This window comes from Patella vulgata, chromosome 1 (genome assembly GCF_932274485.2).
Source record: "Patella vulgata chromosome 1, xgPatVulg1.2, whole genome shotgun sequence".
NCBI lineage: Eukaryota > Metazoa > Mollusca > Gastropoda > Patellidae > Patella > Patella vulgata.
In genome coordinates, this window is record NC_065879.2 from 77,084,852 (window position 1) to 77,103,558 (window position 18,707).

Consider the following 18,707-nt stretch of genomic DNA (forward strand, 5'->3'; position numbering starts at 1 on the left):
TTTCCTTGTCCAAAAACGATCTCCTGTTCTGAGAATTAATGACAAATAAGCCTTGGTGCGCAGGTCTTAATTTGGAAATAAGTCTATTTTAGCAAAATCATGAATAAAGATCAGGAATTAATTAAAATAATGAAGAATAAAGATCAGGAATTAATTAAAATAAAGAATAAAGATCGGGAATCAATTGAAATTTCCAAAGTATTACCATTACAGTCATAATTATGAATGTGATGGTGTAACCATTAATAAATATATAAGTAGCACAACATCCAATTAGGACCACCCGTCAAATTTTAATTAGGACCCAAAATGAAGAGTTAATTATCATGGTTAAGATTATCGGATTATGACCTTGATCTCTATGCGGTTAAAGTGATCCGGATTAGCTAAGATTATCTAGGAAAAGGGTCAAGAATGCACTGGCCACGTGTTGGGCTTTTAGGCCAATACGAAACATTTTTCAAATTTCAGTGTTGTATGTGATCAACGGAACGCGATTACTGACAAAGTGCTGTTGAAAGCAATACTATGATAAAGTTATAATGCACAGGCGAGTGTTTTAACCTTAATTTTAACCATAAAAAGGTTCTTTAAAACGTGCACGCCTTGGGATATGGAAATTGATTTTCCGACTAAATGGTTTGGCACAGTGGTTAATTTCAGCAGAAATAAAGCGCCCCTTTCTCTTTACAGAATACCCGTCACGCGTGCTACTGTGTTAATTACAACTCTCCCTAAAAGTCATATTTTCTAAATAACGTTTTTCCTTTTAAAAACACAAAAAATTGATTGCCCCATGCAATTTGGCCTCAGGTCTAAACAAAACGAACAGTATATTAGTATCGGCCTATCATGCGTGAGCCGTAATCGCATCAGTTCTAATTGATTGAGTCGACACGCTCTGACTGTAAAGTTTTATTGTTGGGGTTAAAGGCTTTTTGGATATGTTTTGTCTATTTTTTTGCACCACGTGACAAGTGCATGCCGATCCGTTTTAATTGGGTCATAAACAACTATATTATGACGCGTTGTTATGTGATGAGGTTTTCAGGGGATCATATATATTATGGACGAAGATTTTGAACACAGTGAACTAAGCAATTTGTGACTGTATGTTTGATAGACCATCAAATCGTGTATACTTTGGCTTATTGAACTTTTATTTTACGTACATTTTTTATATTGGAGTGAGTTCAACTTTTATTTATGTTTTAATTATACAAGTACAAACGTTTGGAAGAGGATTATCGGAGTTCAGTTAGCGTTTTGGGTGGAGCATGACGAGCAAGACACTTTATAATTTTTAATGTTTTCGAAGAATGAGATTCTACATTTATGTAGTGAAGTATTTAGGATGCTCTGTAGATAAAATATATTTATTGCGTTAACTTTTATCACCTCTGGACCAACTGTTAAAACTAGCACGTTATGTTTTGATGGATAAAATATAAGTTAACCATCGGCAAAAGGACAGAGCAAATTTGTTGATATGGTGGAACATTTCTAGATTAATTGGATCCAAAAAGAACTAAAATATCGCCGATGGAGATTTAATTTTTTTATAAGGTAAGTTCATTACATTATCTAATTTACATATGTCGACATCCCTTCTAAAGTTCCGCGGGATATTCCAGCGTGGTTTCCCCTTATCACTGGTGCAGGACGGAGGGCCTGGAAAGGAACAGTGTCTAGTCGTTCAGATGGGACGAAAAACTGAGGTCCTATGTACACGTTGGCGTACACGTAAAGAGACCAATGATAGATCGATTCCCTTGCTGTCCGGACAAAATAACCTCCATAGCACACTGCATGGTGTATGCCCGTCCTCAATAGCCCGGCCGTTTGGTGTCGAAAATTCTGATACTAAACCCATTTTCATTCATCCATTCATACAATGTATAGCGCAAATAAGAACAGAATAAATGAAACGAAATTAAAATCTCATTTACATTAGTCTGCTTTCTTTACCCCATCAAACTTTCACATGATAGATGGAATTCATAAATTATAAGATAAAACGCTGACTATGTCAGAACAAAAAAAAAATTAATTAAAAATTTGTAGACAATACCGATTTTTTGTTTTTATAAAAAAAAGGTCTGTTATATAAAGTTTGAAAATGACGAGCGTATTGTGTTGTTAAACTCTATTCCCATATTTACTATGTCGCTTTCCTGTCTACAACCCACTTGTAAATATCATATATAATTCGACTGACATTTTAACATAGCCAGTCCCATATATTTTATTATGATAATGGTTCAATTATCTCCTCTCAATCCCAATTCATAATACATCTGCCATTTTTCGCATAAGCCTATTTAAGGTAAGCATGGGTAAACATGTGTATTTGTGAACATAGGCCATGTGTTAAAATTAATTTATCTGTTTCAGCTGAATGGTTTACAAGTCTAAATTTTAATTACATTTAGTAGTGTTTTTACGTTATTTTGTATTAATATTCGTTTTGTGTCCAAGGTAATAGAAACATGTCATATCACGTGATTAAAAATAGATATCATTATTGAATATAGTTAGATTAAAAACTACCTTAATATTTACCACTAAATGCGTTTTCGAGGGTGATTCGGTGTTTTAAAGTTGACAAAAAGCTATCAATGGCATAATAAATAATAGTTTTCTCTTCTTTTTTTTTCTTTCAGAAAATCACATTCCTTGTAGATTCACAGAAGCACTTATGAGAAACAATAATGTGAATCCATATTCGAATTTTTAAAAGTTCGAAAATCCGAATATCAACTCTCATAATGGCGGACAAAAGAACATTAGAAATCCTTCAAACATTATCGCCTTTCAACGCACGTGGGGAAGACCTTGTGTCAACGGCGGCAAGAAATGTACTGTTAAACTATATCAAGACTGAGTCAAGATTCCACGAGGTTTTCTTTCCATTAGAAAACTCTGGATCGTATCGGGACATTGCCGACATGGGGACATTTCCCCTGTTAAAATATGGAACCGCCTATATTTCACAGACTATATCAAAAGTGAAGGATGAATATAAGTTTCATACAACTATCAATAAAACGGCAACGGAAGACTTTTTAAGAGACATTTATTACGGTTTACAGTGGAAAAAATTAGGTAAGATACTGAACCTTAAACTAAAGGACAACACGGCAAAAATTAGGAATCTTTTTGTTTGTGGTAATATTTGTAAAGTAATCATTTATTCACAACCATATCCAAAACAGTTTTTTTTCTCAGGAGCCGCGGTGACTCAGTGAATAAGGCGCTTGCTCGTTAACCAGGAGGTCCGGGGTTCGACCCGGCGTTGGAAGAGAGAAAAATTCTCGGGGATTTTCCAACATGGTTTCCCATTGCATCTGGTGCAGGATTGGGGACCTGGCAACGACAGCGTCTAGTCGTTCGAATGAATATGTTGGGGCGGGGGGGGGGGGCAGAACCTAAAATGCCCGAAAATATTTCGGGTTACAGACGTCGGCGCCGGTCGTCTGCGAGAGGCGAAGGAGCGGAACTTACCGCGCTGAACACACCCCACCCCTCTCGGCCAAGAGAATTTGGAAAATTTGACGAACGCAAACGCGTTTTCCTAGTTCGAATCTTGATTGGGAACCTAGCATTACGACAGTTGTATTAACATATTCTATTTCTATCGTAACATCTAATTAACTGGTCAGCACGAATGAACAGTCAGACCTTTTATGTTCCTTAACGCCATCACGTGTGTAAAAATGAAATAGATATTTGAGTAACTTCCTTGATGAATAAGTATGCCAATAATAATATATAATACAAAGAAGACGGGGTGTGTGAAATTGTATACATATGTATAACATCAGCTATAATTGGTGTAATTCATTATTTATACATTTGGATGATGACGTGACATAAATTTTTAAATGCCCGGAATTCCGGGTTACAGACGGCGGTGGTTATTATAAATAAAATTACAGATCAAATTATTTTCCACCACCAATTTTTAAACTACAAAAGATTGCAGGATTATCAAATTTTCTCACAGTTTGCATACAATATTATTCAAATACCGTTGATTTTTATGGCATCTTGAAGTTGTAATTTTTGTTTTCAGGATTCTCCTTGTATACGTTGGTGTATCCGGAAACAGTAAAAGATCCAAAGACTGGGTTGACTATAAACGATTATCTAGATGATGAAAGGTGTGTGGGTATTTTTCGAAGCGTTTCATTCATTTCCAACCTGATTAAAACACAGATCTTATTTCGTTTCGTTTTTTATAGTTCAAAATTTCGTTTTACTTGACTTTATTATAGTGTAGGTCATCGAAAGTATAAAAAAAACGAAACGAAATATAGATCTATATTTTAATCAGACTGATTCATTTCATATACGTTTGTAAATTCTGAAATCTGACCATTTGTCATCGAAAGTGAAAATTGCCACCCAAATTCTGAAAAGAATTCATCTGCTATTGAAATATAAAACTACTATTATTATTTGATTAGTAGAAATTTCCCATGACGTGAGGGAGATAAGGTGGATTTGAATATCGCCCGATTCTAATGTCTTTGAATTTCACTTCGTCAATCTATTCCAGCATCGCGGTGTCACTTGGTACCCGGTTCAGTTCGGCCCGCTCCATCTCGCCTTGACATTTTTTCAAGTAAGATATATGTAATCACCTAGTTAATGGACGTCACTAGACCTAATATTAATACTAATCAATAAACAAGACAATATGTAAATAAATAAGCTATACCATACCAAATAAAATATTGATACTGATAATAAACAGTTGAGCTGATGAAACGCGTTCGAGCAGAGTGGTCCATAAAGAAAATTAAAACAAACGAAGCAGCATGATAAATCAATTTGTGAATATTATAAATAGATTTCGTGTGCATACAGCGAACCAGATAGATACGCAGCAGATAGTGTTTCAGTGGACACTAGCTAAACCGGAAAACAAGCCAGATCGCGACAACTGTTTTGCCCAACTGTTAAATTGGATGGGCCATTCAATTATTGCCACCATGACCTTTTAGGATTGGCTATAAAGTTACAGCTTGAAAGGCAATGTAGGCATACTCTTTCTGAAACGCCTGGTAACATTTTTCATGAGATAGGATATTGTTGCTTATCAATCTGGTTTATCCTATATTTACTAAACTGTGTCTTAGAACCAACATGACAATTACAATATTAACCGACTTATTATTTATTGAACTATTTTAGCCACATCTGGGCGGAAAAACTCATAGCAGATATCATGGACCCTAGATGGACAAGAAACATCCTGCAAAAAATAATAAAAGGAAAATATACAGATACGCAATACAATAGAGATATGAACGAGTTGTTTGTTAAATTACATATACTGGATCCACAGTCTGTTATTCCTGCTTACCAATTCTTGTTAAGCCAGCGAGGTAAATTCCAATAAATTATATTGTTTGAAATTTAATATGGAAAAGAACAATTATTGCGGTTTATTAACCGTTCACTATTCCCAATATCGATTCAAGTACAGAATGTGCAAACTGTTTTTGTCTGGAACAAATGAAATGGGGTTTAGCATCCTACATTTTTGCATCAACTGGACTATGAAGTGATGCAGGCGACATGCAAGTGCTGTTAGAGGAGTTTTGACCAGACAGTGTCGTTTCCTCCTACTCTTCGTCCAATTCCGCCTGCCAGGAGTTCTTACTTCTAGAACACATGATACCACCCCTGATTCAAGAGAGAGAGAGAGAAATGGGGTTTAACGTCCACTCGAAACAAACTAGGTCATTTCGGGACTAACATATGTTTTTTATTTTTTTATTTCAACAATTCGCTTGCGCGTAGGGGTCTTTAGCAATGGGAGGGAACCGGAGGACCCGGAGAAAACCCACGAGGTTGGACAGGCGACCCTACTCCTTGTCACGTACAAACGGGGATTCGAAACCCCTGATTCAAACAATTTATATGTATCTTTGGTTTATATAACTGGCCGGGTTGGTGACTTTTGCGGCTGTCATTGGCCCGATGTTACTTTCTACCAAATGACTTCGCGTCTGGAAGTCATGTCTGAATGAAAACACGGGGTTGTGTACGTAAGGGTGGGGGTACTTTTAGCGGAACTACTAATATCACTGTGGGAAGTTGTAATTTTGGATACCAGCGAGAGATTGTATAATTGTTTTCTTTGTGGTGTTTGTGGTTTCGGGAAAAAAAGAATGCCAAAGTATGGGAATATTGTAGTCTAACTGCTAAAAAGATCAGCAGTCTAACAATCAAATGAACAATGTAGGCCTAGCGTCCATTTGACGTTAACACAACTGATTGTCGAACAGCATAATCTGCTACGACACCCCTATAATTTGTTAACTAGCTTGCCATGTTCAGAATAATGTTAAATTATTGAGCAGGCTGCTCAAAAGTACCGGTAGTTTCAAAACAGTTACGCATCTCCGGACGACGCTTCTAATTCTTTTAATTCTTCTATTTCCAGCATTACCTGCAGTTAATCTAGAATTAGCGACCAGAAATTATCTTGGTGGACCTTTAGACATAAATCTTATTAAACCAGAGGTAGAAACAGCTATTAGAAAACCCAGCGTGCCTTTGAATGTGTCGCGGCTGAGTCTCACAGAGGTGGAGGTCTTCCACGGTGTTCAAGTGGATGAGTTCGTGGTCACGCAGTGTCGAAACCAGGGATTCTGGTCCGGACTGAGACCAGAAAACTATCGAATTTCTCGCTATAAAGACAGATGTAGCATCATGTAGTTTAAACTCGTTATTTTCTATTCGTTATTTATTTATTTTATAAATTTATGTAACTGGCTTCATTGTTTCTTTGCAATAAATCTATTTACAAACGTTGAGATATTGTTTCTTGTCCGGCCACGAAGTGCAGTTGAGGAAATCATAAATTCTTTAGTCCGCCCATCTCTACTTGTAGCTATGATTTTCCTCATGACCAGAGCGACAAATTTAATCTCTTGTGGAAGATAGCATGCTTATAGAGCCCCCGTTATATTTTAAAGAATCTTAATGTGGTGTTCATCTACACATATATTTTGAATCAATTTTCGAACGTTGTGGATAATTTTGATATTTTCTACTTCTTTTCTTGAACGGCTGGTTAATTCAGATTTACTAGAATAATTTTGGGCCTGAAGATGTGCGCCATAAGTACAGGCCTATTATAACAACAGGACGTAGAGATGGGTTCGGATGTGCGCATGCCTTCTAAATGTGTGTTCCTTATCTAAAAATGTTCACTGAATCTGACAAATTTGAACACTTTGGATTTCTTTTCTTGAACCATTGATTGCAAACTATTTTGATAAAATGTTCCTTGTATGATGCTTTGAAATGAAGTCGCTTAGTCCGCAATGGTCCCGAACGGGGCACCCTGGCGAGGAAAATTTGGACTTTTCCGGACATTTTCGATTTTAAATACGCTGGTGATTAATTTGCTTGGTTGGTGCCCATTCAGGTCAGGTCAACCATAGTTGTAAACTAATGCTTTGGGTCGTTTTTATTTTTTCTAAGCCGATTGAGGGATTATCTCCTTGGGTTATTTTTTTTTTCAGGATAGACAATAATAATATAGGCTAATTATATTCTTGACGGGAAGGAGTCGATTCGTCTATCGCACACCCTTTAGTAGATCATAAGGTGTCTCATTGTTTAGATCACACGGACAAGCGAATTATTGAAACAAGTGAAATAAAATGAAATTAAATGAAATAGGGGTTGCTATAACCGGGATGATGAAGACGGGAATTCTTGAAATGAAACTATATAATGCCATAATATATTAATCAATGAAATCAACAATTTTATTTTGACCCAAATCAAAGAGTGGTTATGGTTTACGTGCACGCCACGGATACATCCGCACGACTTGGCTACACTTAAAAAATCCTGATTGTTCTTTGGTGCGTATGAAAATAACTAAAAAGGCCCAGTAAAAGAGGAAATTGTGTGCCCTAAGATAAATATTGTCTTTTACCCAATATTTGAATCAAATTCTCTTCCAATCCATTAGATTTGTTGGGGTTTTTTTTTGTTCCATCCGCACGACTTGGCAACACTTAAAGCATCCCAAAACCTGAAGAAAAAAAACTGAATTTATGATCCGATTATGGAAATAACTAAAAATGTCTAGAAAAAGAGGAAATTGTACCGTCAGATAAATATTGTCTTTTACCCAAAATTTGAATCAACTTCACTTCCAGTCCATCAGATATTATAATTTAATCGAAAGTGTAATAATTTGAGAGTTTTTCTGTGTCATTATTTTTCCTGTGTCATTTAATACCCTTGGTAACTCTCTAGTATAAAAGTCAGTAAAGGTGTATAATCGGCCAACGTGTTAAATTTGGATTGCAGACGACGCTTTTCTTGTTTTACAAATTACTTGACAAACTAAAAAAATTTGCATAGTGACAGCTAGCATTTGGAAATATTCTGCCGTTGAGAATATTCACTACGTGCTGAATGCTCATAAAATTGGAATAACACTAAAAGAGAGAAAAAAAACTTCCTGTGCGGGTTTACAAAAAAACACCCAAAAAACAAAAGCAGAAGAGTTACACCCCTTGGTAAAGTAAAAGTAGAAACGAGATCAACATGGAGAATGTCTTTGCTTTGCTGGTGATCGTGGTTGTATTATCAACAACACAGGCAACACTTGGACAGGGTGACAAGAAAAAGAAAAGTGTAGAAGAGAAGGTAGCTGGGTGACAAACCTGACCAAATATTATTTAGTCTAATTCATCGAAGACGAAGTGTCGAATTGAATTGTTCCGACCCCTCGCTTTTCCAAATTGTTTTTGTAGTTATTATAAAGGTAGACGTAATAATGGGCAGAGGACACCCAGAACAATTAGTCCGTTTATCAGTTTTGTCAAAGCTTTAAAAGTTTTTGAACCTCTTTATGGAAGTGCCATTGTCAGTGGCTTGATGATCTTATGGCACTTTAGACTTAGCTCACTATGCCAGGAGATCCTGGGTGTTAGTCAAGAAAGGTCCTCATCCCAGCCTGGTTTTCCTTTAAGTCATGGTGCATGGTGGAGCCTGTCATGGAAAAGCATCTAGTCATACGGATGGCACAAAAAACTATGGTCCTGTGTATGGCAGTAGGCTACACCATAGTCTCTGAGCATTGGAAATAAAAATCCAAAGTAGATAAATTTTCCATCTGCCTTGGCCCCATTTCAGTCATGTCTTTTTATGACACAGTCAGAGCACCTGAATCTTGATCAAGGAAAATTATTTTAGAGCTTTTACTGTACCTTACAACTGAAAATTACTCCTCTTAATTTCTGTATTTTGTAACACTGACAAATGGTCAAGTTAACCATGTAATGTGTATGCTAGTTGAATGAATTCAAGTCCAAGCTAACTCTCATACTCTGTCTTTTGAATGAAAGGAATCACTTCTTATTGTTATAAAACTCTCCTTTTACCAAAAATCCATCACCTGGTCCAAAGTGGGAGTCGAGTTTTGACTTTTACAAATTAAAGACAGTCTTTCTTATGTCACCAGCCAAATTTTGAAAAGAATGACTGCCTATTTTGAACAAAACCAGATTGTGATGCAACAAAGCCAGCTGACACATTAAATTCAATGAAACTGGTGATTTTTTTTCGGGCCCTGAAGGTACTAACTATGTTGGTTGATTTAAAAAGTTTTCCTGCTCTACATTACCCTACATTGCCCCTTTAAACTGCAGAATCAATATAATTTTAGGGTTAGAGCTAGGGAATTGACCATCCAGTATCTAACAATCTAATTAAAGCACAGATCCTATTTCGTTTCGTTTTTTATAGTTCAAAATATCGGTTTACATGTCTTTACTACACTAGGATCTGGAAGCGTTGTTCTGGATGATGTGAGGGATTAGCCAATGAAGCGGTCTGTTACGGACCGATTTTTGCGTGAAGTACACAGAACTGTGGGTAACCCACTAGAAACATCAATGCTGATTGGTTAAACAAATGTCTGACATCATAAGGTCAAAAGCCACTCGTATGACCTCTGAAGCGACCTTCCACTACAATCGGTCAGATTTTCATGTAGTAGAGGCCATTGAACGTATATATCCCCCCCCCCAAAAAAAAAACCCCAACGAAATATAGATCTGTATTTTAATCAGATTGAGTATACTAAATGACCATAGAAAGTAGGAAGGCATTTTGATGTAAAACATTAGGGTAGCAAGGCATCTTTAAATTTACATTAAGCTTATACTTTATTTTACTTCATGATCAATATTACAACACAGCTGTTCCAAACCAGTGTGGTTTAAACTCATGTTAACCTTAATATAACTGGACTATTGTGTTGACTCAATGGAAACCCCAATTCATTAATATTATTTCTGTATTTCAGACTGAACTCTCCCAGACATCTGTTATTGAGAGAGATTTAGTTAATGAAAAGATTAAATGGAAAGATATAGTAAAAGAACATGCTTCATATTGTGAAACAGAGAAGGATGCAAAAAAATTTAAAGGATTATCTCTAGGCTATGTTACTCCAGTATGTACAATTTAACTAATTTATTGAATAGATTCGGCTTATTGATGGAAAATGATGTGATGGTTTTTAAACATACATGTATAATGTAAACTCTCAAAATGTATTGTCAATTCCCAAAATTCACTAAAAATTGTTTTTCAATTGATGAAAAATCAACAGGGCCCAATAATAATAGTAATTACAATATTACTGATACTATAATCATGATGCTGCTGATAATAGGCCTACAGAGTCAGTTTGACTGCTGTTTGTCACTTTACAATAGCAGTGATAGGAATCAGTATGAAAAAGTACAAATGAAATTTGAACAACCAGTAACTACACAAATGTCAATTTATTTTGTATATTTTATGTGAGTTTCTACTGTCGAAACACAAATGAATTATCCTAACAATTGTAGTTGGAATTCGATATAAGAGTAGGTCGTAGTGCCGCTGTCCGGGCAAAATTTCCTTCAAAGCACACTGTATGGCGTATGCCTATCTTCATTAGCCCAGTTCGGAGCAGAACAGTAGGACGTTAAACCCCATTTCATTTCATTTTTTTGTAGTCAAACATTTTGGCCACTATCGCCGAAAAAGTAATCATATCCTTGGGTAATCCTAACTTCCCCACACAAATAGGATAATGTAATGCTTTCAATCAGACATAAAGGAATTATATGCATTATTTTTCTCCCAGCTATTTTTTTTAAGTAATACTAATGTTATTATTTTGACAGTGGAATAGCCATGGTTATGATATAGCAAAGATATTTGGTGCTAAGTTTGATTATGTTAGTCCTGTGTGGTTACAACTGCAGAGAAAACCAGGTGGTGCTTTTCATATGGCAGGTGGACACGATATCGACAAAGGTAAAAAGATGTGTTTTGATTTTTCAATTTATTTTAATTTTAAAGGATCAGTCCAAATATCTTTTAGTGAATAGAGCTGGTTAAATTTTGGTGTAAGGATCTTGCAGCCCTTTATTCTTGTCCAGTGTATTTATCTGAAACTCTGTGATAATTTCTTGAAGAAATAAAATGACCGGTTTCAATGTTGGGTTGGATGGACGAATGGTTAGCGTGCGTGTTGTATCATAAGATCTGTCATTGAGTCAGCTAGCGTGGTTTCGATTCCCCGGTTGTACATGACAAGGAGTAGGTTTTCTCTGGGTCCTCCGTTTTCCTCCTACTGCTAAAGACCCCTACGTGCAAGCGAATTATTAAAATAAAATTGAACCATTTGTTATTCCACAAATGACCTAGTTTGTGTCGAGTGGATGTTAAACCTTATTTCTCTTTCTCAATGTGGGATTGACCATAATTCCTAAAATACAATACTGTGCAAGTGCTTGGAAAATCATATATGCCTAGAATTACAATGTCTGTATACTTACACAAGTTATAGTGGCAAGATATTATCACAGTTATGAAAACTGAACAATGAAATTCTGTAAAAATCAGTTATAAACGTGATAAACCCCTGTAAGCTGATCTAGTATATCCATAGCTTAATATTTTAATTTGAAACTTTCAGACAACATAATGGGACTGTTTCTTAACATTGATTTTGTGTATTATTTTTATACGGTACTGAAACCTACATTATAAACTGAAATCTGGGATTTCCCCGTTTGATAGGTTTTGTTTATTTACAATTTGTATTTTAGGCTGGGTATCAGATGTTACCAAGGACAGGAATACAAAAATAGGTAAGTTCATATTAAATACAAAAGTACCTCCACAACCACCCCTCATCATAAAAAAAGATTACCTAATAAAATGCTTTGCACTTCAGTGGAAAACTAAATATAGTAAATTATAGGTTTTGAATTATTATTATTTGATAGTGTTATTATTTCAGTACCTAGCGTATTATTTGAGTATGTATTATTTCAGTAACTAGCGTATTATCTGAGTATGCATTATTTCAGTACACTACCTAGAATATTATTTAACTATGTATTATTTCAGTACCTTGAGTATTATTTGAGTATATATTATTTCAGTACACTACCAAGAGTATTATTTAAGAGACAGACCTAGAGTATTATTTGAGAGATAGACTGTATAGATATTTGATGATGTTATTATTTCAGTACCTAGAGTATTATTTGAGAGATGGACTGGCAATGATTATGATGCTTTATTTTCAAGTGAAGATGTTATGGAAGATTGTGCTAATTACATGATTAAATATCTTAAGGTTTGTATCTTACTCCAAAACACAACAGAAATTGATAACCGTGTGAATGTGCTCTCAAAAAGGAGAAGTGGTATCAAATGTTCTAGAAATACCCTGCCTTGAGCACTATGCCCAGCACTAATTGGAGTCGTTGACTTGGATTAGAGTAACCAAGGCAATAGGCATCAGTCAATTTCGGGTTGTTTGTAGCAGTCTAGAAACTATTTTGTTGATATGATTTTCAAACCAATTTGGTGTATTTAATTTACATTCTCAAAAAAATTATTTTGTGTGTGTGTGTTGGGTGGGGGGGGGGAGGGAAGAGATACGGTCCTTAGTACTATATTTAGAGTGTTCATAAATATGCCATTAAAGGTAGTCCCGGCCAGAACCTCCTAGTCTTCAATGTACGGAGGGTCTGGGACTGTTGTCGATATTTGACGAAAAGTTCCATTGCCCATGAGTAACCAGGAGTTTGTTTTTTTATGTGTTTTGTTTTGTTTTTTTGTTTTTTTTTGGGGGGGGGGGGTCTGACAAGCAAGGGAGTCTAGTAGTTTGGATGGGATGAAAACCTTAGGTCCCACATAATGTGTGCTCATCTTCACTAGCTAGGGTAGTGCAAAAAAGTAGGAAGTTAAGCCCCAGTTAAATTCATTTCAATTCCAATTGACAAGGAGTTGGTACTGTAAATCTATTGTATTACATGTACTATAGCTAATTATTGTAAGTTACACTAATAATTTGATTGACAGAAATATGGTTTTGGTGGAATTGTTTTAGAGATATGGTCATCATTAGGTGGTACTAGAAGACAGTGAGTAAACTTTTAATTGACTGTAACAAAACTACTATTTATGGTAGAAAGAAAATTTTAATTTCTTCAAATTAAATATAACTTAAATTTTTTCAGTTTTTTTAAATTGATATTCAAGGGAGATATATGGAACATGGCATAGTTCAATAGTTATCCCATAATATACGGTAAATTTCCTCATCAATTTTTAATTTGATATTTTTACAGAGAGCTGATTCATTTTATCAACCATGTTGCTGAAATCTTTCACAACAAAAAGAAAATATTTATATTAGTTCTCCCTCCTCCAGTTTATGCAAGGTAAAATTTATACACAGTTTATACAGGGTAAACTTTATACACAGTTTATACAGGGTAAACTTTATACACAGTTTATACAGGGTAAACTTTATACACAGTTTATACAGTGTAAACTTTATACACAGTGTAAACTTTATACACAGTGTAAACTTTATACACAGTTTATACAGGGTAAACTTTATACACAGTTTATACAGGGTAAACTTTATACACAGTTTATACAGGGTAAACTTTAAACACAGTTTATACAGGGTAAACTTTAAACACAGTTTATACAGGGTAAACTTTATACACAGTTTATACAAGGTAAGGGAGCCATGGTGGCTAAGTGAGTAGCCTGGAGAACACAGGTTTGATCCCAGTGTTGGTTGAGAAAGTTCAACAGGATTTTGCGGCATGGTTTCCCCTTGACAGTGGTGCAGGACGGAGGGCCTGGCAAGCAAGGGGGTCTAGTAGTTCGGATGGGATGAAAACCTGAGGTTCCATATGATGTCTTCACTAGCTGGGTTGGTGAAAAAAAGTAGAATGCTAAAACACCATTTGATTTCAATTCCAATTCATCAGGATTTTCCAGCGTGGTTTCCCCTTCTCGGTGGTTTAGGACGGGGGGCCTGATAAGGACAGCTGTCTAGACGTTTGGATGGGACGAAAAAACGAGATCCTGTGTACACATGTGTGTGCACATGAAAGATCCCTTGACAGTTGGAATTCGATATAAGAGTAGATTGTATCGCCGCTGTCCAGGCAAAATTTCCCTCATAGCACACTGTATGGCGTATGCCCATCTTCATTAGCCCAGTCGGTGCTGAACAGAAGAACGTTTAATTTAGTTTAATATTCCTGATCAAATAAAATCTGTCCATCTTATTGTAGAATTCGGCAACACTTCCTTAAAATACTAGCATGAAAAAAAGATGTCAGTTACTTTGCACTACATTGACATGTTCCTTATTTTGTTTAAATGATCACATGATCTTCTGGACTAATAAATTTGTCAGTATTGTGGTGAATCATGGGAAAGCATAATATAAGAATGACCTCGTCATTAAACACACTTTCTCTCTCAATAGCAATCATAGTCATATTTATTAAATTCAAATTTATATATAATTTCTATTAAATTCACACTCAAGACATGATAACTTTAACATTTTCTTTTCAGAAAATCCCCAGGTTTAGTAGATAAATCAAATTTTGATCAGTTCTCAGAATATATTGATGGTTTCAGTCTCATGACATATGATTATTCAAGTCCTGGAAGGTAAGGAGTATATTTCTATTGAAATTCAGAATTGTACATCAATTGCTTGATTAGTTACTGCCCTTGTCATTGCACTACAGACCAGAAATTTTTTTATTTATTTTTTTCAAACTTCCTGGGATTATTTGACTAGTAATTTAACTGTCGAAATTCAGAGTCGCACATCAATTATTGGCAGTTATTGACACTTCTCACCTTTTTCAAAGCCTTTTAGTTGCTCTGCAAGTTAAGAGTTTTTACAATTCAACTTTACTAAAGTAATAAATTATGTTATAATTTAATTTCAGTCCAGGAGCAAATAGTCCAATAAAGTGGGTGAAAGAGTGTGTAGAAAAGCTTGTACCAGACTCGACGTCTCCACTACGAAAAAAGATATTACTAGGTTTAAATTTTTATGGTTATAAATTTGGTAATATGCAATCTGAAGCAGTAGTCGGTCATGAGTAAGTTTCAATACATTCCCTATTTATAAAACCTTAATAATTGTTCTTGTCATTTTGGGACTAACATATGGTTCAATTTTATTTCAATAATTTGCTTGTGCATAGGGGTCTTTAGCAGTGGGAGAAAACCAGAGGACCCGGAGAAAACCCATGAGGTTGAACAGGCGACCCTACTTCTTGCCACATACAACCGGGGAATCAAAACCATGCCAGTTGACTCAATGACAGACCTTATGATACAGCGCGCACGTGCTAACCATACGGCCATCCAACCCCCCAAATTGTACTTGATGTCTAGCATATAATTGCCAATATTATTATTGGATGAACATAAGTAATTCTTATTGTACACTAGGGCTTCGCTATAACAGCAATCGCTGGGGTCAGTTGTCATAGGGTTATAGGGATACCCTTGTATATCATGCACTCAGGCTCTGTTGGGGTGACTAATCATACAGATTCATTTAAATCATACTGGGTTGTGTATGAAAAGGTGACTGTCGGGTCAAAAGGTGACTGGAAATGTAGAATATTTATAATTAATCACTGTTTTGATCTCAGCTCTACAACTCTCCAAGAATTCTGTGCTTACTGCTAATAAAAAAAACTTTTCATTGACTACTCTGCCACATCAAAGAGAATGCAGCTTACTGAAAAACTCTTCCCGATCCAATTGTAATAAAATTTGAACTATAAAAAAATAGGAGCTGAAACAGGAAGGGGGGTGGGGGAGTATATTTTATATCATCATCTACATATGTATGCTTTCTTGTTTCAGGTATATATCAATATTGAAGGAAGTTAAACCCAAACTGAAATGGAGCACAGAAAACAAAGAACATTCGTTTGGTTTTAAGTAAGTTATATGCTTGTCACTTGCTACTGATTAGGTTATTAAATTATTAAAATTCACCTTTGTTACTGAAGTATTGTTAATAAGCATTATCAGCTCAGTAACAATTGCCATGTTTAAAGAGCAATTATGGGTAATTCTTTTCATTGGTCTACTGGTTTTCAGGCTGACTAATCAAAATAGTTGATACATCTTTTAGTGTATTTACCGGTTATAATTATTTAAACTGACATCAATTAAACAGATAATGCTTATAACCATTGCTTCAAGTATTAGAAGAATTTCATCCTCATAGACATCTGTAATTTGTTTGCTCCCATTGGTAAATGTTTCCTGGAAATCAACATTAACAAAATAAAATGGGGTTTAACGTCCTACTGTTCTGCTCCGAACTGGACTAATGAAGACAGGCATACGCCATGCAGTGTGCTATGAGGGAAATTTTGCCTGGACAACGGCACTACGGCCTACTCTTATATCGAATTCCAACTGTCAAGAGATCTTTTAAGTGCACGCCAATGTGTACACGGGACCTCGCTTTTTCGTCTCATCTGTATGACTAGACAGCTGTCCTTGTCAGGCCCTGCGAACTGCATCACTGACAAGGGAGAATCACGCAGGAAAATCTGGATGGACTTTCTCGGCCAATGCAGGGATCGAACACCCGACCTCCAGGCTAGCATGCCAGTGTCTTGTCCACTTAACCACTGTGATCCCGAGAGAAATGTATAGGTTTGTGTGATAAAGTAAGCTTCGTTATACTATTGTATGTTTTACACCATGCAAAGATTAAATATAATTTGTTTTATGAATTATAACTGTATCATTTCCTTAATAATGTAAGTGTTTTTTTTTTCTAGATCTGGCATGGGAACTACTGATACAATATGGTATCCTACACTTATGTCTATTCAAGAACGTTTAAAACTAGCAGAAGAATTAGGGACAGGAATTTCAATATGGGAGATTGGGCAGGGTTTAGATTATTTCTATGATTTATTATAAGTTAGATCTTAAAATAAAATTAAAATGTGGCCCAATAAATCAATGCTAAATTTATGTTGGTTTACATTCTGGTTTCAATTGATAAAAAAGAACTGTATTTTTGTTCACTATTCTTTAGATCAGTGCATATATTTTGTAGTCCACAACTTCACATCATAGTAAAAAAATTATAGTCTGCACATGATGGATCACATGTTTGCCTGTAATGCAGTGGACACATTAGCTGAATCATTTGGCCAAATCAATCGGCGGCGAATTTTATTCGGCCGAATGGGTGAACACGGCGAATGCTTCGTCCGATTCACCAGTCGCTTGCATCACCTTTCAAGTCACATGATTAAACATGGCGGCATCTATGTCATCAAACAATCTCGATATGAGTGGTGATTGGCTTATGAATTCTATATTTGGCCGAATACTTTGGCGAAGCACACACTGGGCGAATATTATTTGGCCGAATATATCAAACATGTTTGATTCGGCCGAATGACAGTGGACACACTAGATGAATTTCGACCAAATCAATCGGTTAGTGTGTCCACTGCTTAACTGGTATTGAACTAGGACCTTTATTGTACTCCCACATAAAATCATAGATAATTGAGAAATATGTCATTCATTGTAAATATCAAATCATGTAATCTGATCATGTTTCATAAATTGTTGTGAATTACTTCCAAAATAACTATGCACTCCTGTAACCGATAAGGTAAACTCTGATACATATCTTACCTTTAAATTCTGTTACATTTTATTAAGATACGAGATGATTTGTAGATTTTTACAGTAGAAAATAGATTCAAAACAAGAAATTGTCTGTAGAAATTGGGTTATTTGTGGAATTTCTATTTAGTTTTAATTTAAAATTGTGGAACTGGTATAAATTGGCCTCCATAGAAGAGCATTTTTTATACTGAGTTAGAATCCCAGGATACAGATTTGATACATTCTTTTGTAATCTGATTTTATACTTAAAGGAGCTAAATTGCTATTATTTGGATGATATTGACTTAGCTACTTTAAGTCACCTGTAGTACAGAGGTTGTTGTTCGGTGGGATTAATGTCATATTATCAATAATTATTATTTGTTTTGTCTGATTTCCATTGTTCTTTTATTATTGTTAATTAATGTTGGTTATTTTATGAGGTTTTGAAAATAAAATAAATTAAAAATAACAGATTGTTTTTCTATAGGAAATACATTTGCTTGAATTTCTAGTGAAAACTTATATTTGCCTTGAAAATATATTGACATGCAAAAGAGAGAGAGAGAGAGAAATGGGGTTTAAGGTCCACTCGACACAAACTAGAATATGGTTTAATTTTATTTCAATAATTCGCTTGCGCTTAGGGGTCTTTAGCA

General features: G+C 35.4%; 2 protein-coding genes across 3 annotated transcripts; both read left to right on the plus strand.

Annotated features, from left to right (window-relative positions):
• Positions 1-62: 62 nt before the first annotated feature.
• LOC126812658 (uncharacterized) lies at positions 63-6,828 on the plus strand. 2 transcript variants are annotated; one of them, XM_050539135.2, is made up of 5 exons: positions 63-1,566; positions 2,664-3,105; positions 4,076-4,163; positions 5,200-5,393; positions 6,458-6,828. In XM_050539135.2, the coding sequence occupies exons 2-5, from the start codon at positions 2,769-2,771 to the stop codon at positions 6,730-6,732; spliced, it is 894 nt and encodes a 297-aa protein (XP_050395092.2). In that variant the 5' UTR covers positions 63-1,566; positions 2,664-2,768; the 3' UTR covers positions 6,733-6,828. The 2 variants fall into 2 exon arrangements, with proteins under 2 accessions (XP_050395092.2, XP_055957422.1); XM_056101447.1 differs by having other exon boundaries at positions 63-1,187.
• Positions 6,829-8,301: 1,473 nt separating this feature from the next.
• LOC126807634 (chitinase domain-containing protein 1) lies at positions 8,302-18,520 on the plus strand. The gene is made up of 11 exons (XM_050536470.2): positions 8,302-8,688; positions 10,352-10,501; positions 11,223-11,355; positions 12,153-12,194; positions 12,582-12,688; positions 13,420-13,481; positions 13,689-13,781; positions 14,944-15,042; positions 15,330-15,485; positions 16,264-16,341; positions 17,199-18,520. The coding sequence occupies exons 1-11, from the start codon at positions 8,587-8,589 to the stop codon at positions 17,341-17,343; spliced, it is 1,167 nt and encodes a 388-aa protein (XP_050392427.1). The 5' UTR covers positions 8,302-8,586; the 3' UTR covers positions 17,344-18,520.
• The last annotated feature ends 187 nt before the right edge of the window (positions 18,521-18,707 follow it).

Excerpts from the sequence above, each read along its gene's own strand:
- LOC126807634 (XM_050536470.2), top strand. The coding sequence starts at position 8,587 with ATGGAGAATGTCTTTGCTTTGCTGGTGATCGTGGTTGTATTATCAACA. Across the intron at positions 8,689-10,351 it reads AGAAAAGTGTAGAAGAGAAG|ACTGAACTCTCCCAGACATC; the intron begins GTAGCTGGGTGA and ends TCTGTATTTCAG. Across the intron at positions 16,342-17,198 it reads GAACATTCGTTTGGTTTTAA|ATCTGGCATGGGAACTACTG; the intron begins GTAAGTTATATG and ends TTTTTTTTCTAG.
- LOC126812658 (XM_050539135.2), top strand. The coding sequence starts at position 2,769 with ATGGCGGACAAAAGAACATTAGAAATCCTTCAAACATTATCGCCTTTC. Across the intron at positions 3,106-4,075 it reads TTTACAGTGGAAAAAATTAG|GATTCTCCTTGTATACGTTG; the intron begins GTAAGATACTGA and ends TTTTGTTTTCAG. Across the intron at positions 4,164-5,199 it reads GATTATCTAGATGATGAAAG|CCACATCTGGGCGGAAAAAC; the intron begins GTGTGTGGGTAT and ends GAACTATTTTAG.